Below are 24308 nucleotides of genomic sequence, written 5' to 3'. Positions count from 1 at the left end.
ATTTATCTGAATTAAACTCCATCTGCCACTTCTCAGCCCATTGGCCCATCTGGTCCAGATCCTGTTGTAATCTGAGGTAACCTTCTTTGCTTTTTATAACAAGAGCATTGAAGTGAGAGGTGAGAGGGGAAAGATATAAAAGAGACCTAAGGGGCAACTTTTTCATGCAGAGGGTGGTATGTGTATGGAATGAGCTGCCAGAGGAAGTGGTGGAGGCTGGTAGAATTGCAACATTTAAAAGGCATCTGGATGGGTATATGAATAGGAAGGATTTGGAGGGATATGGGCCAAGTGCTGGCAAATGGGACTAGATTGGGTTGGGATATCTGGTCGGCATGGACCAGTTGGACCGAAGGGTCTGCTTCCATGCTGTGCATCTCTATGACTCTAAAGCAAAATAAGTAAAGTGGACGGAATAGACTCTGGGCTCCTGGGCTGAGGAGGCCACATGTTTAGCTGTTACTTGCTGATGCCATCTTTGCGTTGCTTTAGTATGTTGCACTCCCCTGCTGAGCAGATGACCCAGTGACCAGATCAAGCAGGAACTATCAAAAGTGCATTATCCATGTGTATAATCCCGCTCCACATCCAATTCACAGTGAGGGCCACTTCTTTTCCTTCAGACCCTGCTTCTATGTCTAACCATTTGATTGCTCACCCTTGCATCCTGTTACATGGCTCAGGTCGCCTTATAACAACCCTGTCAGACTGAGACAATTCAAAGGTGGGGGTAGCATTGTGGGTAATGTCGGACAGAGTGCAGAAGCGGTTTATAGGAATGGTTCCACAGAGATGAGGAACTCCAATTTATGAGGATCAATTGAAAGGGTTGGGGCTGTCCTCAAGAGATTTGATCCAGACCGGGCTGGATAGAGTAGATGGGGTGGGGGGGGAGCTGTTCCTGCCTATAAAAGGAACAAGAACGAGAGGAGCATAAGATTGAAAGTGACCTGCAAAGGACACAGGGGTGAAATGAGGAAGAACCTTTTCACTCAACAGTTACGTAGGTTATAGAATGCACTGCCTGCAAGTGTAGTGGAGGCAAACCCAGTTCCAGAGGGCACTGGAAGATTATTTGGATAAAAACGGTGGGCAAGGTGTGGGGAGGAAGGAGGAGACAGCTCATTTAACGAGCCAGTGCAGGCGTGATGGGTCAAATGGACTCCGTCCGCACTGTAACATTTCCGTGGTTCTGGACTGCACCAGGAATCCAGAGCTAGAGACTAATGTTCCAGATACAGCAGGTCACATCCCACCATGATAGCCAGTCAAATTTAATTACTCACCCACAATAAAACCCTCGTCTCAGTGATCAGAAAACCAATGTTTGAGGTAAAAAGCCGTCAGATTCACTAGCGACCTTCGGGAAAATCTACCACCCTTAACAGATTGGACTCTAAATCCACAATGCTTACTGTCCTCTGAAATGATCCAGCAACCCATTCAAGGGCAATTAGGGATGAGCAACAAAATGCTGATCTTGCCAGCTCTGATAAAGAGCCATCTGGACTCGAAACGTTAGCTTGTTCTCACTCTCCCCACGGATGCTGCCTGACCCCACTGCGACCTGCAACATTTTTCATTTTCAGCCCTGATTCACATCCCAAGAAACAATTTTTTTTAAAAAATCAGTTTTTGTTTTGCTGTTTAGTGCCACAGATTACTGGAAAGGGATGGTTTTTAAATAGTTCTGCTTGAACTTCACCCCAAAATGATGGGTGTGACTTGGACGCAATCTTATATCGGTTGTGCCCAGAACAGTTGTGTCAGGGGACAGAGTTAGTTCCCTTCAGAGTCTGCACATGAGGTTTCCAATGTTGCTATGGGAGAAGGCGGAGATTTGCTGCAGCCAGTTTGGGAATCCGAGCTGGGGACGGGTAACTGGACTGCCCTTGGCATTTGTGCCCATTCAGCTGTTTCTCACAACGTGAGAGGCAGCAGCAGAGAGCATCCTCCGTCAGGGTCAACTTCCATGTTTAACTCTCGGTGTGAGAAAATTGCACATGGATCACTAACATCAGAGAATAACGCTAATTACTGTGGTGTGTCACTGCACTTGTATCTCATAGTACTGGAAGTTTATTTGGATAAAAACAGTGGGCAAGGTGTGGGGAGAAAGGAGGAGACAGCTCATTTAACGAGCCACGGAAATGTTACAGTGCAGATGGAGTCCATTTGACCACACAAACATAGTAACCACACAACAATTATCAGAGTTTATGTGTGAGAAAACATTGCATGAGATGTTCAAACTACACAACCATTCTCCGTATGGTTTGCACTGGTGTTCGGCTTTACTCCTACACTGGGGCTCTTCACAGTGCACCAACCCAGAACAAGGTAATTAATCAGTTAACTCTTGAGAGCTATGGGTCAAATGGAGCAGTGGCGGTATTCAAATATGAGCTGTGAACAGGTTCAGCCGTTGTTCATATTCATCGGTATTGGGTGAAGTAGTCCCTTGAGGTAACACAACACATCTTGTGAAAAACTGCCTGTAACTTATACCAGAGGCATTCGGTATGACTTCAAAACAACAGGTTCCGACAGAGTGTGGAATAAAGAAAGCATCGCACCATAGCTGAGAGGGTGATGCCAGCTAAAGTGCTTCCTCATTCTCTAACAAAAAGATTTTGTTTTTGTTCAGAGGAAGGGTCACTCGACTCGAAACGTTAACTCTGATTTCTCTCCACAGATGCTGCCAGACCTGCTGAGCTTTTCCAGCAATTTCTGTTTATGTTTCTGATTTACAACATTCTTTCGGTGTTTAAACGTGTATTTTCTTTTCTATTCACCTTTCTGTGATAGTGGGGACAGAAAGAGAGAGAGAAAGAAAGAAAGAAAGAGAGAAAGAAAGAGAGAGAAGAAAAGAAAGACAGAAAGAAAGAAAGAGAAAGAGAAAAAGAGAGAGAAAGAAAGAGAAAGAAAGAGAGAGAGAGAAAGTCAGAAACAGATACTATGACAAAAGAAGTTTGAGTAACAGGAAAAAGTCATGATGTCACTTTTTCCAAAGATCAACCCTGGCACACATCACTTTACCATGGCCCTCAGTCCCTTTCTCTTCAAAAAAGCATCCAGCACCTCCTTGAACCCATGGATGTCTTTGATAGAACTCCCTCAAAAATTGATGACATTTACAGGAAAACCCTGTTCCCAAACATCGACTGCCAACACACCGAGTTGCTGATGGTGCAGCTTATATTGAATATACTCTCCAAGATTCAATTTCAGTTTGCGCATACCAGCACTGGGGTGTTGAGTGAATCCAGGCAATATTTTGAAATAAAATCCCAGGTAATTTTGGCTCATGAATTTTAAGGTGGAGAGGATATCTTTCAGTTAATTGTAATGGGCACATATTATGTCACCCCCTTCTGGAAATGTTCTATAGAAGTAAAAACGAACTCCTGCTGTAAATTGCTCACAATGACCTGGTAATAGTAGACAAATTGTTGCAGTGGTCACAGGAACACACCAAACGTTCATAAGCTAATGGCATGCATGCCTACTCCAGGAAAGATGTTGGGAAACTTGAAGGGGTTCGGAAAAGATTTACAAGGATGTTGCCAGGGTTGGAGGTTTGAGCTACAGGGAGAGGCTGAACAGGCTGGGGCTGTTTTCCCTGGAGCGTCGGAGGCTGAGGGGTGACCTTATAGAGGTTTATAAAATCATGAGGGGCATGGATAGGATAAATAGACTCGTTTTTTTTCCTCAGAGTAGGGGAGTACAAAACTAGAGGTCATAGTTTTAGGGAAAGGTTTAAAAGGGACCTAAGGGGCAACTGTTTCACACAGAGGGTGGTACGTGTATGGAATGAGCTGCCAGAGGAAGTGGTGGAGGCTGGTACAATTACAACATTTAAAAGGCATCTGGATGGGTATATGAATAGGAAGGGTTTAGAGGGACATGGGCCAAGTGCTGGCCAATGGGACTAGGTTGAGTTGGGATATCTGGCCGGCATGGACGAGTTGGACCAAAGGATCTGTTTCCGTGTTGTACATCTCTATGACTCTACGGTGACTTCCAGACTTATTTTTAATAAAGTGACACACTGGGAACAAGCACATGCATGACTGACTAACCCTCACTGTCCCCTTGTGTGATAAGTTTAAACCCACGTTAAGGCCAAGATTCTAGCATCACTGGTACAAGGAGATTCATACTCATAGAAAATCCAAACCCAAGCAAATCAAAGTAAAGTTTAACAATTCCAGTAAGGAATGGTTAACTGCATAAACTTATAAATATATATCACAGTTCTAGGGAAATTACACTGATTTCTCCTGACGCATGACAAGTTTTAATGATAATGCCAAGAAGTCGAGATATGTTTGGGTCCTATACTTCCAATGTAATCAGTCTATGGTAAGATAACCGCTTACCTGACCCAGGACTATCCTATAGAGAGACTGGATAAACTGTTCCTGCATTTTGAATAATGAGAGGTGTACTCATAAAAACTTACAAAATGCTTAAAGAGTAGGTGCAGGTAAGGTGCTCTCCTGGTTAGGGAGTCTAGAACTAAAACAATTAAAAAATAAAATAACAGGGTTGTTATTTGGGCAGTGCAAGTTCAGCTTTTGAGTCTGTTTAAAATAGATAATGATAGATTTCTGATTACTGGTGACCTAGAAGGTTATGGGGATAGTATGGGTAAAAAGTACCAGAAATGTGCAATTAACCACGATCGAATAAAATGTAGAGCAAGCTGGACATGTTGCTCCTATGTTCTTAAATCACTTACCACGAGATACAGCAGGGTGTACATTGCAAAGGAGGCGTGCCCTGAGTAAAAAGATTTCCTAAAAATAGAACAAAATTCAAGGGTCAGATATTCAGGCAAGTGCTTTGTACCTGACAGAAATAATAGTAAAATAACTCCTGTTTTCTCCTCTGAGAAAACCTGTTGGTTTGCTCTGGGAATTTCCATAGTCAAGCCTGTCACTTGACATCCACATGAACTTTCCAGGACTCTGGACAGTGATGAGCACTTGGACTTATATAGGATAAACGGCACAGAAACAGCCCATTCAGCCCATCCAGTCCCTACAGGTATTGATGATTCCCTTCAACCTCCTCCAGTCTTTAATCATCTCATTCCATCATATCACAGTCTGTTTCATTCTCTCCATCATCTGCCAGTCTTGGGCCCTCTTAATTACATTTGCCCTATTTGCTTTAACTTCTCCATGTGGCTCCATATTCTCACCTCTGGTTATACAAAGAGGGTCTTCCCAATTTCCTACTGGGTTTCTCGTTGGCTGTCTTACATTGACGGGCTTTAGTTCTGCCCTTCCTCATGAGAGAAAACATACCCTCTGTATGCGATCCACCAAAGTCTATCATTGTTTTGATATTTTGATGAGATCATCCTTCATCCCTTTCCTCCCTCTCTCCCACCCACCCAAACCCAAGAGGGAAAGGGAATTAATCCCAACTCTAGTCCAATTTGTCAATCCTATCCCCGATATATATAAAACCCCCTTGTTCCTGGTATTAAACTTTCCAAGTGTTGATCCTCTGCTTTCTGTAATTCAGTCATCAAAGCCAATTGTAACACCCAATTGCTCCTTCAGTTATATGCAGTTTGGATGACACTTAAAACCTGGTCACTAATAGCCAATCACTAGGGCTCTGTGATGAAGCCGTACAGTATATCAAAGCACAGGGCTATTGCCATTACTCACACTTCACCCCCCAAAAAAAACTCAATGAATGGACCTGATCAATGAGTAGCTGAACTTCCCATCCACCAACATCTTGGCCAAGGAAGGAAAGTGGGGCTGAATGGCCTACTCCCGATCTTAGTTTATATTTTCACATTAGGGGACAGGTCAGAACGTGGAGTTGTTCCCACAATCAGATCAGGCTTTATGGGCTGAGTGACCTCTTCCTGCTGCTAATTCAGATTTGTGACAGGAATGTGGAGGAGAGAGCTACCAGTCAAAAAAAAAACAAAAGCAGCAAAACCCCAGATCAACCAAGGATGTCCTACCGAGCTTCAGTTTCTGCCGAGATTGTCGTGTTGCAAGTGTACACCTCAACGTATCCTTTCGAGCAGTTGATTTTGGAGAAATCCGGCCTGCAGACATCCAGGAAGTGGGGCCTCAACCTCCCGACAGCAACCTTGGCCAAATCAGTGAGGGACTGGCTAACAGCGCAGCCAAAGAGGAAGCAGCCGACCTGCTTGTAAATCACACTGACGTAGGGGTTCGAGATGAAGGAGTTGGATTTCTCATTCAAGAACCGGATTCGATAGCTTTCGCCAAAGACAATCTGTGAAAAGGCAAGGGGACAAGAGGCGAGGATCAGGTCAGGTCTTGCAAGCTCAGTCATCTTCAACTCCCTAGTTTACACCTCCACCCACCCGGCCCTGCATCCCTCCCTTTCTGTCATCCTCCCGTGGGTCAGCACTGGTCCTACTGTTGGGAATGCGGGACCACTCAGGATATGGAGTAGGGACAGGTCAGACAGGGTGTTGGCATGGAACACTGCAGTCAGATTCTTTGTCTGCCCTTAACTCTTTGGATCAGAATTTGTAAATTCAGGCAATTTGAGCTCAAGCTATCCGAGCAGAAGTCCATCATCATCATCTGTGATGTGACATTGTACCGGCATGACTATGAACTTTCTCTTGTTTAGTGCAGGCCATCTAAACAAGATTCCAGATCTCAATGCAGTCAAACTTTTCCCAAGGATTTTATCACTGACTGATCCTGTCAAATTCTGTCAAACTCAACACTGGGTCCCTGTGGCCTCGTTATATATTAGTGAATTGAGTTATTATAATTCAAGGACACAGACAGGCGATGCTATTGTTATATTAAGGCATTTTAGGTCCACATCGGAAGTTGACCAGCAAGATTTTGGCACTGTATTTGTGCAGTTAATAAATTATAATCATTAATGTACACTGAAGGTACACGCTGACCTTTAAGCTCCTTGGTAAAAAACATCCCGACCAAATAAAGTGAGATTCTATTTGTGTCCATTCAGTGAGGAGCCCATTTCAGTTGATTGACCTGACCTCATCCTTCACAGTTGTGTTTTCCACAGATCTTTTCAAAGTCAAACTCACAGCATCCAAGACAGAACTGACAGCCGTGATGTCAGTGGAAGTCCAATGCCAAGATAAATTCTGTGGCATACAAATGAGTAACAGCTCCTTTCCCCGATCATTAATCACACAGGGAGCAAGCAGCATGAATAAGGGCCTGTACAGTCGACTTGAGCATGTAAATAACTACAGGAATTCCTTTACAGGAACAAACTGCTTATGCAGCTCTGTCCTTTGTTAACCCTTTCCGATCTGAGAAGACAGTCCTTTGTACTAGAAAGCACAGACCAAGGAACAACAAGGCATCGATCACTTTACTGTGTAGTACTGGTCTGTTATGGTGAAGAGAAATGGATATATCTGAAATGTCTTACTGCATTAGAGTTTCAATGCTGACTGTTCTGATGCTCTGCACTGCTGACATAATAATATTAATCTAGCTAAAAATCACACAACACCAGGGTATAATCCAACAGGTTTAATTGGAAGCACTAGCTTTTGGAGCACTGCTCCTTCATCAGGTGGTTTTGTATGATTTTTAACTTTGTACACCCCAGTCCAACACCGACATCTCCAAACCAATATTAACCTATTCTTTCAGATCCATTCCTCGCCCTTGGCTAATTTTGCTGCTCTTCAGACCTTCAGGTTATGGTCTGCCCAGTTGATCAACACTATTCAGTTTAAATTAGATTAGATTCCCTTCAGTGTGGAAACAGGCCCTTCAGTCCAACCAGTCCACACTGATCCTCCAAAGAGTAACCCACCCAGACCATTTCACTCTGATTAATGCACCTAACACATAGCCAATTCACTCAATTCACCAGATGCACCTGACCTGCGCATCTTTGGACTGTAGGAAAAAACCCACGCAGACACGGGGAGAATGTGCAAACTCCACACAGACAGTCACCCGAGGCTGGAATTGAACCTGGCACCTTGGGAACCTGGGCATTGTGAGGCAGCAGAGGCTAACTACTGAGCCACCGTGCTGCCCTGTTTGCATATAAAATATTTATGACAGATATAGACGAACGATCAGGTATCTACCAGGGTAGGCATTAGTTTCTTGTTATTAATTCATGGAATGTGGGTGTTGCTGGTTAGACCAGCATTTATTGCCCATCCCTAATTACCTAGAGAATAGTTTAAGAGTCAACTGCATTGGTATGGGTCTGGATTCATAGGCCAGAGCAGATTGCTAAAGGGTCCTTTAACGAGCCAAATGGATGTTGATGACAATTGATTGGATTACACGATCACCGTTAAGCTAGCTCTTCTTTTTTCCCCTTTTGGATTTTGTATTGAATTCAGATTTCACCAGGGCAGGTTTGAAACAACTCTATGTTTGTTCCAAACCAACTAAGAACATTAAGAAACAAACAGGAGCACTCTGTTTCGTTCTTTGAGCCTGTTCCGCCCATCGTTGTGATGATGGCTCATCTTTTACTTCAGCTCCACTTTCTTACGTCATCCATCCTGAACAATCGATAGATTTGAGGCTTGAACATACCATACCAGCGTACAAATTAGCACCTCCTTCTGTCTCTCGAGCCCACTCCACCATTCAATCAGATCATGGCCGATGGAATACTCCACATTCCTGCCTTTCGCTGATAAACCTTCACCCTGACGCTTATCGGGAATCTATCTACATCTGCCTTGAAAACATTCAAAGACTCTGTTTCTGCTGTCTTTTGTGGAAGACAGTTCCAAAGACTCTCAAATTTTATTCCGAGATTCTTGTCCCCAGTCAGGAAAAACATCGTCCTCATCAGACATTTTCAGAATTGTATGCTTCAATTAAATTATCTTTAATTTTTCTAAATTCTATGGAATACAGGCTTGGTCCACTCAACCTCCCCCCCCCACCCCTCACAGGACAATCCTTTCATCCCCGGAATCAGTCCTAATGAACGTGTGTTGCATTCCCTCCAAGGCTAATATGTTCTATAGGGAGAAAAACATAAGGTCTCATTTTCCTGGTGGGCTTGCTGATCCTGACCCTGACAGAACTGTTCACAAACGTTCAAGGAACGAGTTCAGTGTCATAGCTGTCAATTGCCTTGAATGAACTCTGTCAATCGGCTGGGTCCAACATTGACTGCTCGTGGGATCTTGCTGTGTAAAAGATCGGCTGTGGCATTTGACTGCTTAAGTGGCTGTGCTTTGGAAAGTGATTCATTAGGGGCTGCGAAGTGCTCGTGACATCTGGAAGTATGGAAAGCCGTAGAAATGCAAATTGTTTTTCTTTGCTCATCAACAAAATCATTTCAACCCAGGATCTTTTAAATTGTGGAATTTTGACGAACCCCTCATATCAGATATTTGTGGTTAATGCAATCATCTGGATAGCTTGACAAATCTCTTCCTGATCACACAAGTCCGACTCACCCACTGCACCATCCTTCAGTCTGCAGATTCGATGGGAAAAGTAATCACTCTGACTGCATTTAGTTCAGCTACTCCTGACCGACAAACAGCCCTGAGCATGTAACTGCTTCCATGTGCTGCTGAAGTTACTAATTAATGCAATGTGTCAATATCCCTTTGCCGTTAGAAATGTACATGACCTCATCAGTTATGGATCATGAACTGCTTACTCAAGGGGTAATCTTCACATTTCACTGGCCCTTTGATTCCAGTTCGCAATTGTAAGCCCTTCAAAGTACGAGGGAATTGTTTGTACAACAGTGAGATTTATAGTTTATCCTTTCGACGAGTGGGGGAGATGCTGGTGTGAACCTGCATTACTCAGCAGATTCTGATATCCAGTAAAATCTGTGATAAATACTAACCCTACACACAATCAGCAGCTTCTTCCCCTACCCGGTCCCTTAATCAAACAATGAAAGCAAATTGTATTTTGAACATTATCTCCATCAGAGGGTAAAGTCAGGAGGGAAATATTGTCATTCAATTGCCTTGAATCTGTAGGTGATTTTGATTCCTTACTTCAGTAAACATTATGGGAAGGATCACCCAGGTTGGGACTGAAGACAGATGGAACTTGAAAATACCTGTGCCAGCAATTTTTGGAGACGCCATATTTGGGTTCGGAAAGGGTCAGAGACGGGCAACACGACAGGATAGGGTTATCAACACAGGTAGCCAGAGCCAAACTGGGATCATCCAGTCAACCTCCAGTTAACAGATGCAAGGATTTGATAGAACACAGCTTCTCAGCCTGGAAGGGTCCACCCAATGGTAGGATGAGCGTGCCCTGACACCAGGCAAGCTAACACACCCTCCCTATCTCCCTGCGTTGGTGTGTGGCCACTCTATAGACAGGATTTGGAGATGCTCGTGTTGGATTGTGGTATACAAAGTTAAAAATCACACAACACCAGGTTATAGTCCAACAGGTTTATTTGGAAGCACTAGCTTTCAGAGCAGGTTTTAAGAGTTTTCAAAAGCTGGTGGTGTTGTGTGATTTTTAACTCTATAGACGGGTCCCACCTCCACCCCACCACACAACAGTGACTTGGATGCTTTTCTTATTTAAACTGGCCGATACACTCTGATCTCCAGCTTCTGCAGTCCTCACTTTCTCTCGCCCCTTTGACGTCTTTACCTTATGCTGCAGGCTGTTCTCTCAAGCTGTGATTGATTGTGCAATGTCAAGAGCCAACTGGCTGCCCTTCACTGGGCAGGGAAACTGTACCCAAGTCAAATGTGGGGGCAGTCCAGTCACTGTCCCTGAGAGTGACAACTCCCCCGGCTGGAGTGTTTGCGTGTGTGTGTGTCAAAACCCAGCAACAGTCTCCGATCCTGTCGTCCCAAATTGAAATTCCAGCCCTAATTTATGCACCAGCCTCTGCTTTTGAATATGTCTTCACCGCCCCTCAGTCTTCACCTCAATAAATATTCTAGCTCTTTTCGATTCACTGCAAATCAACTTTGTCTTGAAGGACTCATTTGTTTGATCTCTCACACGGCCTAAGCTGTAAACTTTGCATTTTAGATTAGATTCCCTACAGTGTGGAAAGGACCTTCAGCCCAACCAGTCCACACCGACCCTCCGAAGACTAACCCACCCAGACCCATTTCCCTTCTGACTAATGCACCTAACACTATGTGTAAACTCCACACAGACAGTCGCTTGAGGCTGGAATCGAACCTGAGACCCTGGTGCTGTGAGGCAGCAGGGCTAAGCACTGAGCCATTATGGATAGCTAACTCTGGTTGGACAATAGAGGGGCTCCATTCATATTTATATCACTTGGTGATTGAATCCTTTTCTGCATACTCCTCCCCACATTAGTTCCTTCAATGTCTCCCCTTCAATGAGTGTTTTACTATAGTTCGGTTAATGCCCACAAGGAGGATGTTAGAATGGTGGGACATCACACCAGAGTCACCCAGCATCTCCATTCCCAACAGGCTTTGCTTGGAAATGATTAGGAACAGGATTCTTGGCTGATTTTCGACTCTCAGCCAGAGGTACATAAAGCAACTCTCGTATTGCCCATGAGCACTGATCAGTGAACTGAGCATTGAATCTCTGAAACTTGTGTTAACTCCTACAGCCACTGGGGTTTCAGATTTTCTCTCTTTCTGTTTTCTGCTACACCTTTGGCCAACTAGAGCAATGCTTACACTGAGCGGTGGAACGAGAAAGTGATAGTTCACAGGTTATGTGACATATGGGCCTAGTTATGGGTCTAGCTGTGGCCAACGTTTCTGAATTGGTGTATCGCCTTTGTGTAGTCTGCCAATTTGGGAAGGTATTGCATCTTCTCAATGCAGCAACACACCGAGTGAAAGAAACCTCTCTGTCAGTCTCTCTGCCAATTTCCAGCTGGCAGGCAGCAACACACTGACTCAGCACTAACAGAGTCTCACGTTTGATAGGAATCAACTCAATCGGCTCACTGCTTGTTCCCTGGAGTTGACTCCTCAGCCTCTTTGCAGGTTGTGGACAAATGAATTCTGAGACAGAAATACACTGTGTGACCCACACGTGGCTCTATATCCCATGTCATACAGACTGTAAACAGATATCCTCTGAATGGTAAACCAACAATGATCAAATCTGAGCAAGAGTCCAACACTGTATCCCATAGCCATCCAAGAGCCTGCGGGCAGTTAGCACGGTTGGCTGGACGATGAGGGCATGGGTGCAGACCAAAGCCAACAGCATGGGGTCAATCCCTAAACCAGCTGTCAGAGTTCATGGAGGCTCTGGTTTGGCACTTTACCCCAACCTTGTGGTTTTGTTACCCTCAAATTGCACATGACCAATTGTCTCTCTCTCTCTATCTATAATGGAGAGAGTTGCCAATGGTTCTATGGAACTGTGATTCCTTACATTCAAGATAAAGATGAAAATGAACCTCAGAAGACCACCAGAGACACACCCAGGCTTTGTTGCCCAGGCAACTGTCCATATGATGGGCAACTCCATCCACCGCTAAAGTAAATGAGACCTTCGCAAAGGATCAGCTAATTCATCAGAGCCCTAACTGGACCAGCTGCACAAATGTTACAGCAAAAGAGCAAATCAGAGGCTGGGCAATCTGTACCATGTGACTCCCTGACTTCCCAAAACCTGTCCACCGTCTACGAAGACACAAAGCACAAATCTACTTGATTGGTTGAGAGCGACCCTCAACCACACCACAACATCCTCCAAGACAATGGAACACACCTTCAAAATTCCAGAAAACTCCTGTCCCTGGAGGTGGAATTCTCTGTCGCCTTTGTGAATCACACAAAGGTGTGGGGAATGGAGGCTCAAAAATAGTTGAAACGCACAGTTCGATGACTCCACAGCAGCGTTGAGGTGCTGGTGTCTTGTGTTCTGATTTGCAACAGCACGAGGAACAGCCTTGCTGATGCAGAGAATTCAAGGGGGAATAAATGCAACAGGGAAGGTGAGCCCTGATACTGCCTCAGCTCATAGCTCTGACCGCCAGGTTCAGGAGCTGCAGGGCACTGACCTTTTGAGGTTGATCCTGCCCAGCATGCGTCTGACTTCTGAGCAAAGGCAGACCTAATGACTCCCCCCTCACCTCCCCTTGCACACTGTCAGAACAGAGGGACATACACGCTGTGAGGCACATGTGAACACTCAACAAACAACCCAAAGCTGATGGGGCAGAGTTTGATAGCCATTGTGGGAGAGTCAAAGTCATTGAATTGTAACTGGGATTTTCCTTGCTCCCGTTCACTTGGTACAAATACGATTTGTGAAAATTATTCCACCACAAACCACTGACTGGGAATGCTGATAGATCTCTCATCTCGCTAAATCCTCTCAAATAACTACATGACCAATGCATTCTCGTGCACAGGAAGCCGTGAAACCAGGTACTATATGTTTAGACTAAAAATATATCCAGTTACAAATGCTGCAAATGTTTACCTTCACTGTCAGCTTGGAAGTAACCACCGTGCTCCTACATACTGGGTCACAGACTGCAGCTCAGACGCCGCAGAATCCCAGAAATGATGTCTTGCTGAATTAATGACAATTCAGTCAAAAAGGTTAACTTGCTAAATTATGATTATGAATTACATTTCAGAAGTACCTCGTCGTTTATAAAATGTAACGGGACTTCCCAAGGTTGTGAAAGACGCTTTCAAACTAAAAGTCCTTCTTTCTCTCACTTTGGACGCTGCAGCAGATAAGAAAGATCCCAAATCACTCCACCGGCAGCAACTCCCAAAGCCCTGATTTCCATCACCAGAATTTACTACGTGTGTATTTAAGACAGGTAGATGTGTTCTTGACTAGTAAAGGGATCAATGGTTAAGGGGAGACGGCAAGAGAATGGGGTTGAGAAACATGTTAGCCGTGATCAAATGGCACAGCAGATTTGGTGGCCTAAATCTACTCCCATATCAAAACTAGAGGGCATAAGTTTAAGGTAAGAGGGGAAAGATTTAAAAGGGACCTGAGGGGTAACTTTTTCACACAGAGGGTGGTGTGTGTGTGGAATGAGCTGCCAGAAGAAGTGGTGAAGGCTGATACAATTACAACATTTAAAAGCTTCTGGATGGGTATATGAATGGGAAGGGTTGAGAGGGATATGGGCCAAATACTGGCAAATGGGACTAGATTAACTTAGGGTATCTGGTTGGCATGGACAAGTTGGAACTAAGCGTCTGTTTCCATGCTGTATAGCTCGAAGACTCTGTGGTCTTATGGCAAAGACAGAAAATGCATGGGAACACCACCACCTTTGGGCTCATTTTCAAGTCAATCTTGCCTCGGACATTCATTACAATCCTATCATCACCGAGTTCAAATCCTAGATCTCCCTACCAAAGGGGTTAGAGGATTGTTGTCACCACATCAACTACTTTGAGAAGGTGGTTCACCAGCTCAGTTCTGAGGAACATTAGGCATGAATAATCAGGTATAAATTAAGTAAATTTTTTGGAGACATATAAAAGACAATGTTTCTTTTTGTTTCCCTTTATGTTTGTATGGGATGTGGGCATCACCGGCAAAGCCAAAAACATTAGTTGCTTAATTTAGATAAATATGAGGCATTGTATTTGGATAAAACTAACCAGGGCAGGACTTACACACTTAATGGTAGGGCCCTGGAGAGTGTTGTCAAACATAGAGGTGCAGGTGTATAGTTCCTTGAAAGTGGAGTCGCAGGAAGACAGGGTGGGGAAGGCGGCATTCGGCATGCTTGCCTTCATTGGGAAGTGCAATGAGTATAGGAATTGGGAGGTCACGTACAGCTGTACAAGACAGTGGCGAGGCCACATTTGGAATACTGTGCACAATTCTGATCACCCTGCCAGAGGAAGGATGTTATTAAACTGGAAAGGGAGGACAAAAGATTTCCAAGGATGTTACTGAGACTGGAAGATTTGCGTTAGAAGGAAAGGCGGGATAGACTGGAACATTTCTCCCCTGCACTGTCAAAGGCTGAGAGGTGGCTTTATAAAGGTTTAGAAAACCATGAGGGCCATAGATAAAGTGAATAGACAAACTCTTTTCCCCAGGGTATGAAAGTCCAAAACTAGAGGGCATAGGTATAAGGTGAAAGGGTCAAGATTTAAAGTGGACCTGAGGGGTAACGTTTTCACACAGAGGGTGGTGTGTTTTGGTTGTATGTTTGTTCGCTGAGCTGGTAGGTTTGTTTTCAGACCTGTTTCATCGTAGCGCTAGGTAACATCATGAGTGAGCCTCTGGTGAAGCACTGGTGCTCTGTCCCACTTTTTTATTTAAGATGGATGATAACATTTCCAGTTCTTATCACCCACCTTAAGAGATCCAGATACATAAATAGAAAGTGGGACAGAGCACAAGAAGGCGTTTGGTATGCTTTCCTTTATTGATCAGAGTATTGAGTACAGGAGTTGGGAGGTCACGTTGTGGCTGTACAGGAGAGTGGAATATAGGCTGATGGTATATTGCGTGCAATTCTGGTCTCCTTCCTATTGGAAAGATGTTGTGAAGCTTGAAAGGGTTCAGAAAAGATTTACAAGGATGTTGCCAGGGATGGAGGATTTGAGCTACAGGGAGAGGCTGAACAGGCTGGGGCTGATTTCCCTGGAGCATCGAAGGCTGAGGAGTGACCTTATAGAGGATTACAAAATTATCAGGGGCATGGATAGGATAAATAGACAAAGTCTTTTCCCTAGAGTGGGGGAGTCCAGAATTAGAGGCCATAGGTTTAGGGTAAGAGGGGAAAGATATAAAAGAGACCTAAGGGACAGCTTTTTCACACAGAGGGTGGTGTGTGTATGCAATGAGCTGCCAGAGAGAGAGTGGTGGAGGCTGGTACAATTGCAACATTCAAGAGGCATTTGGATGGGTATATGAATAGGAAGGGTTTGGAGGGATATGACCAGGTGCTGGCAGGTGGGACTAGATTGAGTTGGGATATCTGGTCGGTATGGATAAGTTGGGCCGAAGGGTCTGTTTCTGTGCTGTACATCTCTATGACTCTATGACCAGCGCTTCTCCAGAGGCTCACTGATGACGTTACCAAGCACGGCGATCAAACAGGTCTGAAAAAAAACCTACCGGCTCAGCGAGCAAACTTACCTGAGCTACCAGAACCCCAACCTGAGCTACAAATCTCCTCCAAAATCACAGGGTGGTATGTATATGGAATTTGCTGCCAGAGGAATTAGTAAAGGCAGGTGCAATTACAACATTTAAAAGACATTTGGACAGGTACATGGATAGGAAAGGTTTCGAGGGATATGAGCCAAATGCAGGCCGATAGGAGTAGTTCAGTTTCGGAAATCTGGTCAGCATGGATGGGTTGGGCCGAAGGGTCTGTTTCTGTGCTGTACGACTATGACTGACTGGCTCTGTGAACCTTACAACAATAAGGTCACTATTATAGGAGCTTTTAATTTCAGATCTTCTTGAACTTAAATTCTCTTATCTGTTATGGTCAGATTTCGACATGAGCCTAATGTTCCAGATTATTAGTTGAGTGACATTACCAGGATGCTACTGCCTCTATTTAATTAATGGCTAATGTAAAGAAAATGTACAACTTCATAATGGTTCCCAAAAACAATCCCTCCAAAGTAAAGTGCAAGAGAAAACTGTAGTCCCTTTAATAACATTCAGCCAAGAGATTGGAATTGAAGAGAGTTTGGTAAAATATTTTAATCTAGTTCATTAAGACACCCCAATGGAATGTCACACATTTAGTCTATTATTTTGGTCTCACTGCTTAGTAATAATCTCTGCTGATTTAATTAAACCAAAAACCAACTTGTGCAACACTAATTGCCCACATTAAGCCATGTCCCTTAAATGGAATGATTCCCCCAGTCAGCATCAACAGCCAAAACAAATACCATTTCCTTATTTCTCTCTGGGACTCATACAATCCTCCAGGTTTTGTGACAGCACTCACAGGGTTAACGTAATTGTACTTAGATGATTTTCCAGCATCTGTTCCCCATCAAACGACATCTTTATATAACCTTGTGTTAAGATTAACCTCCAATCAGATTGGACAGATGTTCCGTATTTCCATTTAAGCAGGTCTTGTTAAAGTTCCCATAAATTCTGCTACTCTCTTACAGGGACTGGGCAGTGCATGTACTGTAGATTTTGGGGAATGAACATCAAAGGGGTTGATAACCTTGGTGCTTTCTTCTTGTTTCTTATCTCTCTTATTGTTCTAATTCTTGACACTGGTGTTAGACTTTCTCTGTGTTACCTCCTATTCAGTCTTTCAAGAGTTTGATTCAAGTTTTACTTTGCACTGGCCTTCTGTCAAAGTAAAGTGAATTCCTATTTATATCTGGACAGTTTCTATCATACTGCTAACGGTGGCTGTGCCTGCAGTTCTGGAAATCCTTGCTGAGGCTCAGTCTCACTTTATTCCAATCTGACACTTGTTAAAACCCACTCCTTTGACTAAGATTTTGGTCACCTGACCAAATCTTTGCTGATGTGACTTGATGTCATGGGGTGAAGCGACTTGGGAACATGTTAAACATATAAATGTAAGTTGCTCTTGAAAGAGCTGAGATTATCGTCAGGCCGCATCCCCTGAACTGTCCTTTACAATGTATGGGTCCCCATTCTATCATAAAGCCCTTAAAGTCGGTGACCTTCCCCAGCTCCCTGTCCTGATGCAGAGCAGGTTAGTGTTTCTGAGTGGGATTGTGTTATGAATTGAATATTAATCAGAGTAAAAAAAAAATACCGTGAATGCTGGAAATCTGAGGGGAGGCTAACCTGAAATGTTTAATGGTTCCTAGGCCTGGTGAGCTCTACCAGCATTTTCAGTATTTACTTCAGATCTCGAGCATCTGCAATCATTTGCCTGTCACAGGATAGTACAGCACTGGAGGAGGCCATTCAGCCCAACCAGCTTGGGCAAGGACCAATCTGGTTAGTTCCATTCTCTGGATTATTTTTTGTATTCCTGCATCTTTCTTTTAAATATTTACCTAATTCCGTTTTTCTTTTGGAAGCAGTAACATTAGCCACTGCCCTGTGAGGCAACACATTGCAAATCCCAGGCACTCAGTATGTAGGCTTGTCGTCTTATTGCCTGCTCGCTGTTCCACCTTCCCATCTAACCAGCTTTCTTAGTTAGTTGAAGATTCACTAGGCTTAGAGGAGGCTAGTATTCTCAGAGACGCAGATACAAGGGAGTGTACAAACATGGCACTATAAATAACTGCTGGTGTGTAATGCAGTGCTCCCAAGCAGACTGTCATCTGAGCAACAACAGCCTGATGTACCACATTGTTCTAGCTTTCAATTCCAGAGCTCTCTTCTCACTCAGTTACTCACTGCAGGTGAGTATGCCCATACTCCTTTGGGGTGGCACGGTGGCTCAGTGATTTTTAGCACTGTTGTCTCACTGTACCTGGGTTCGATTCCTGCCTCGGGAGACTGTCTGTATGGAGTTTGCACATTCTCCCCGTGTCAGTGTGGGCTTCCTCCCGCTGTCCAAAGATGTGCAGGTTAGGGTGAATTGGCCATGCTAAAATTGCCCACAGTGTTCAGGGATATGTAGGTTGGGTGCATTAGTCAGGAGTAAATGTAGAATAGTAGGGCAATGGGTCTGGGTGGGATACTCTTTGGAGGGTCAATATGGTCTTGGGCTGAAGGGCCTGTCCCCACACTGTAGGGATTTAATTCTATGCTATACTGAGTACAAGCTGCTGTTTCCCGAAGCTGTTTATGTAATTTAGGGTGGCACGGTGGCTCAGTGGTTAGCACTGCAGCCTCATTGCCAGGGACCCAGGTTCGATTCCACCCTCTGGGGACTTTGCACATTCTCCCAGTGTCTATGTAGGTTTCCTCCAAAGATGTGCAGGTTAGGTAGATTGGCCATGCTAAATTGCCCCATAGTGTGCAGGCTAGATGGACTGGCCTTGGTAAATGCAGCATTACCCCTAGGGTAGGGGGGGGGAGTGGGTCTGGGTGGGATGCTCGTCGGAGGGTTGGTGTGGACTTGATGGGCCGAATGATTCAAAGAATTTATCTGGATGTTACTCCAAGACCCAGAGAGAGAGTCTCCCCCGGGGATGGTGCATTACTCTGAGATTTCCTCTCTATGTAAATGCAATTCCTCACCATCACCACCTCCTGAAGACCGACCTTCCGTTAGCAACGGAGTGTGTGACTGAATTCTCCTAGGAGTAGGTCTATAGGGACACTATTTCACTTACTCCTGTAAGACAAAGCCCAATCTTCGCCCAACACCTGCTCTCATTAATAAATTCTGAGGAAGGGTCACTCAATCTGAAATGTTAACTCTGATTTCTCTCTGCTGCCAGACCTGCTGAGCTTTTCCAGCAACTTCTACTTTTTCCTCCATTAATACTTTGTGCTCCCACGCCAAATTCAACCCAGCTGCTATTTTTGGTCTCTGTTAAACAGATATGTTTGCTATCTATATATCTATTTTCTTCCATTTGTTTCTCAGTATTTAGTAAAGGGATCTCTGAAACTGCAACCAGATCTCCTGATGGTCCCTCTGCCTAGTGCTCTCTGTTTAATGTCACACTACAACCAATAGTACGAAGTTCCCAACGCACTTTGTTTCTCCTTCACATGACGTGGAAAGACAGATTGTACTCCTTAGAAACAAATCTAACAACCTGCTACACCAGGGTACACAGAGTTTGTCCTCCAGTGATCAATCACTTTGGGATGGAACTGAGGTAAATTTGTCACGAATGGAATTGAGGATCGACTTTCCACCAAATGGGACTGACATCGATGTTTACCGTTGGATGACATGACTGATTCTTCCCCCTGTCCAGATCCCCAATGGTGACTTCACAACTTCCCTTTTGGCCAAGAATAGATTGCTCGTGCAAAGATCAAAGATCGATAGAGAGATTTGAAACAGAAGGACCGTGCAGAATAAACAGTCAAACTTACAGCAACAACCGTGATCAGGATGCCTGCGGTGCACAGCACAGGGTCACTGATGGTCTCCTCTTTCTTGAGTGGGTAACCGATGCTCTCGTCGTTACAGTAAAAACCCCGGCGGTACGGTTTGACAGCATTGAACTCCACCATGAAGAAGGGAAGGGAAGCTGGAAGAGACAAAACAGCTAAAATGAACATTTACATAATCCTTTGAAGTCTGCATCACATGTAGAGTGGGTGGATAAAAAGGCGATTGGCACGCTTGCCTTCATTGCTCAGTCCTTTGAGTACAGGAGTTGGGACATTATGTTGAGGTTGTTCAGGACATTGGTGTGACCTCTTCTGGAATACAGTGTCCAGTTCAGATCTCCCTGTCACAGGAAGGAGATGATTAAACTGGAGAGGGTTCAGAAGAGATTTACCAGGATGCTGCCAGGTATGGAAGGCTCGAGTTATAAAGAAAGGCTTCAATGGGCCTTTTCTATGTTTTTCACTGGAGTGTAGAAAGTTCAGAGGTGACCTTATAGAGGTTTATAAAATCATATAGATAGGGCTAATGATAGGTTTCTCTTCCCCAGAATGGGGGATTTCAATACAAGGGGGCACATATTTAAGGTGAGAAGGGAGAGATTTAAAACAGACATGATCGGCAAATGTTTTATACAAAGGGTGGTTCGTGTGTGGAATGAACTTCCTGAGGAAGTGGTGGATGTGGGTACAGTTACAACGTTTGGAGGGATATAGGCCAGGAGCAGGAAGGTGGGTCTAGTGTAGTTTAGGATGATGTTTGGCATGGACTGGTTGGACCGAAGGGTCTGTTTCTGTGTTGTCTGACAACTTGGAAATGAAGAACTACCTTTGCTTCTACACGCTATTGGATTCTGTAGAAGTGCATTGTATGAATAGATTACCCTTTGGTCCTTCCCTCTCCATCCTCCTGCTGCTTCCTTGCTGACAGCTCATTATATCTTTCAGTTATGACAGTTTTGACAAAACATCATGATTCTGAATCACTAACTCTGTTCCTCTTTCCACAGACATTGGTGACCCACTGACTCTCTTCAGTTTTCACAATATGAATGGATCAACAGGGGATCTATGCAGCAATATTGGAACTTGCTCAGTTATTGGCTAGTAGAAGTTTCCACACATCTACTTGAAGGATGCATTTGCTGTTCACTAGAGCCCAACGTCAGGCACATCCAGTTTGGCTGCAGTAGAGGAAATCTGCTGTCTCTCAACTTTAGGAAAATCTTTCTTTTCTTTCCCCATAAACTTCATCAGAGAACAATTGTCTTCCAAAAGTCACCCCTTCTCTAACTCACTGCTCAGGGATTGCTACTCTCATTCGGCCACTCAAAACATTTTATGGCATTATTAAAGGTGTTAAAGAAATACAATCATGACAATTTGAAAAGTAGAAATAGAACTATTTTCTGAATGTATGTTTGCTCAGTGAGCTGGAACGTTCATTCTCAGATGTTTTGTCACCATGCGAGGTAACATCATCAGTGAGCCTCCAGTGAAGCGCTGGTGTTAAGTGACCTGCTTTCTATTCATGTTTAGGTTTCCTTGGCTTGGTGATGTCATTTACGGTGCTGATGTCATTTCCTGTTCTTTTTCTCAGAGGGTGGTAAACGAGGTCCAAGTTTACGAGTTTGTTGATAGAGTTCCGGTTGGAATGCTATGCTTCTAGGAATTCTTGTGCATGTCTCTGTTTGGCTTGTCCTAGGATAGATGTGTTGTCAAAACATACGAGAACTATTTTCATTCTAGCTCAGGAATTGTTTTCCTTTAGATGTTTTATGCATATTACAAAAACAATTAGAATAGTGATCCATGGTATTAATGATTCTGCCATGGTTATTCTCACATCCAATGTGAAACAGCTAACTACCTACAGTTACTTTTCTCAATCAACCTCATGCTATACAATTGTCTGCTCTACTAGTTGCTCATGGCCTACACTAGAACTGGAGTGGGCCACTGAGGCTGCAATACTGTCTTGTTAAAGCTGCACTTTAAATATTTAACCCCTGGCTTGCCTGGACCATGCAGTACGGACTTGCTTCCAAATTCGACCGTCAGGCAGAAGATACCGAAACATGAGCACACAGACCAAGAACAGCTTCTTCCCTGTTGCTATTAGACTGCTGAATGGACTTCTCTAACTTCACATTTAATGTTAATCTTGCTTTAGTACACCTCTGAAGCAGTTGTAATCTCAAATGCCACACTTTGCCTAAGCGCCCTATGATCTGTACGTCCTTGTTTGTTATGGTCTGCCTGTACCAGTCGCAAAACAAAGCTTCTCACTGTATTTAGGTACACGTCACAACAATAAATCAAATTAAATCAGAATGTTTAGAGAGAGTCGGGGTGACCGGACATTGCGGGTCTATGTTACAGCCTAGTTACAGCCAAACCGCGTGATGAGTACTATCTCTGAAAGACTAAGGTGTTAGATTGAGGCGGAGGACAGATCTATTTGTCTCTGGGGTGGGGGAAGGCAGGATGAACAAACAGTGAAAGAATGAGCTGGAAGGAAGCAGGCACAACCACAGAAAATACAACTGGCCCAGTGCTGTGGTGTAGGAACTGTGGTACATTGTCAAGCCAAACCGGTTGAAAGCATGCCTCGAATCCCCATCTCTGCTACTGCCCAGAGGGTGAATGGAGGTGTGTTCAAATCCCCACGCTACCTTGCCAATCTTTACATCTGTAATCTCCTCTGGCAATGCTCCGAGATCTCTGCACTGCTCCTACACTGACCACACTTTAATCACTCCACTATATGTGGCCTTGCCTTCAGCTGCTTTGGCCCTAAGCTCTGGAAAACATTCCCTAAAGCTGTCTTTTTCTCGAACCCCCCCCAGTACTTCTCTTGACCCTTCTCTCTCTCTCTCCTGCAAGCCAACCCCTTTTTCAACCTTGCGATCATCAGCACCAAGACCTCCTCTTGTGACTCCTGTCAAATGCCATGGGATGTCTTATTGTGTCTGGGGCACGAGTTAAACGCAAGTCCTTGTTTTTGTTGTGCCCTAGTGAAAATGCTGCCATGCCTCACCGAAACAACAGGCCAAATTAAATCTGGGTTATGTCTGTCCCATCAGACCGGGCAACATTCCAAGGCTTCCATTTCTTAGGAACATTCCTTTTTGCCTCGCCTTTCAAGCTCAATCTTTCTGTTGTTTTCTATAAATCCACACACATCTGCAATCCAGACTTTGCACCCCCCATTACAGAACCGAGCTGCTTGTGTGTGAAATTATTTACTGCTGGAGGACAGTATCAAGTTTATAAACTGACAAAGAATGTTGCATTTTAAAAGAAATTCTCTCTCACTCTCTTTCGGTCTTCCTGCCCTGGTTGTTGTCAGGGGAGATTGCCCTGAGAAATTCTCCACAACTGGCATTTCTAGTCAATCCAAAGTCAGGAAATACTGACTGTATGGGCGGGTTGGGAAGTGTCAATGTTCACTTCCTTCGAGTTGGAATGTCTCATAGTCAGATGGGGAATGAATTAAATTCGACAAAATAATTAAGTCAGAAACATCCCAGGGTCTTGAACTCCTGACCTTCTTGCACATTAATTCTGCCCTGCCCCGGCCCCACGTTGTAATGTGATTTATCCTTAAGCCTTCCTCTCAGACAGGAAAGCAAATTCGTGGCTGATGGAGGTGATCAAAATTACATTCAACAGGGGCAATGTGTTTCCACTGGTTGGCGAGTCAATAGCTTAACAGGGCACCTCTGAAATGTAGCTACCAGCACAGGGAGAAAACAGAGTGAGTTTTTGATACATGTCTCAGTGGGACACGATTCAACGAAAATAAAGTTAGATCTGTAACTACTTTCCAGAGAATCAACACGAGGGGAAAGAAACATCAGGGATGGGTGAAATGGAGAGAATGCTGTTTGAGTTCCCTCAGATTGTCAAACATTCTGGCTGACATTGCATTGGTATAGTACAGCTGGTGGCCATTCAGCCTGCAGGGCATGCAGCTCTCTGCACAGTCAGTACCATCCCGCTGTACTAGCTCCATAGTGGTGCAAGTGAGTTTTCCCCCAAATGATAATCCAACCTCCTATTGATCTCACTGAGTTTCTCCATTCTTTTATCAATAAAACTGGAACCCATCCGAAGTTTGCCACGACAATGTGTGTGTTTGTGTGAGAGTGAGAGGGCATGTGAGACTGTGTGTGCGAGAGTGAGAGACTGTGTGTCTGTGTGAGAGAGAGAGCGTGCGAGTGTGTGTGTGTATGTTTGTGTGTGAGTGAGAGAGCATGTGAGACTGTGTATGAGAGAGAGTGTATGTGTGAGAGAGAGTGAGAGACTGTGTGTGTCTGTGTGTGAGAGAGAGAGAGAGAGAGACTGTGTGTGTCTGTGTGTGAGAGAGAGACTGTGTGTGTG

General features: G+C 44.3%; 1 protein-coding gene across 2 annotated transcripts in view; it reads right to left on the bottom strand.

The window, feature by feature from the left end:
* The window catches only part of LOC122552203 (phospholipid phosphatase 3-like), an 83161-nt gene that overhangs the window by 16887 nt on the left and 41966 nt on the right, over window positions 1-24308 (bottom strand). For both annotated transcript variants that reach the window (XM_043694801.1, XM_043694800.1), the window contains exons 2-4: window positions 19905-20062; window positions 5996-6276; window positions 4745-4802 (exon numbers count right to left, since the gene is read on the bottom strand). In XM_043694801.1, the coding sequence (XP_043550736.1) occupies window positions 4745-4802; window positions 5996-6276; window positions 19905-20062 (497 nt within the window). The remainder of the gene's footprint in view (window positions 1-4744; window positions 4803-5995; window positions 6277-19904; window positions 20063-24308) is intronic.

This window comes from Chiloscyllium plagiosum, chromosome 8 (genome assembly GCF_004010195.1).
Source record: "Chiloscyllium plagiosum isolate BGI_BamShark_2017 chromosome 8, ASM401019v2, whole genome shotgun sequence".
Classification (NCBI taxonomy): Eukaryota; Metazoa; Chordata; class Chondrichthyes; order Orectolobiformes; family Hemiscylliidae; genus Chiloscyllium; species Chiloscyllium plagiosum.
This window is presented reverse-complemented; position numbering and strand designations above follow the sequence as displayed.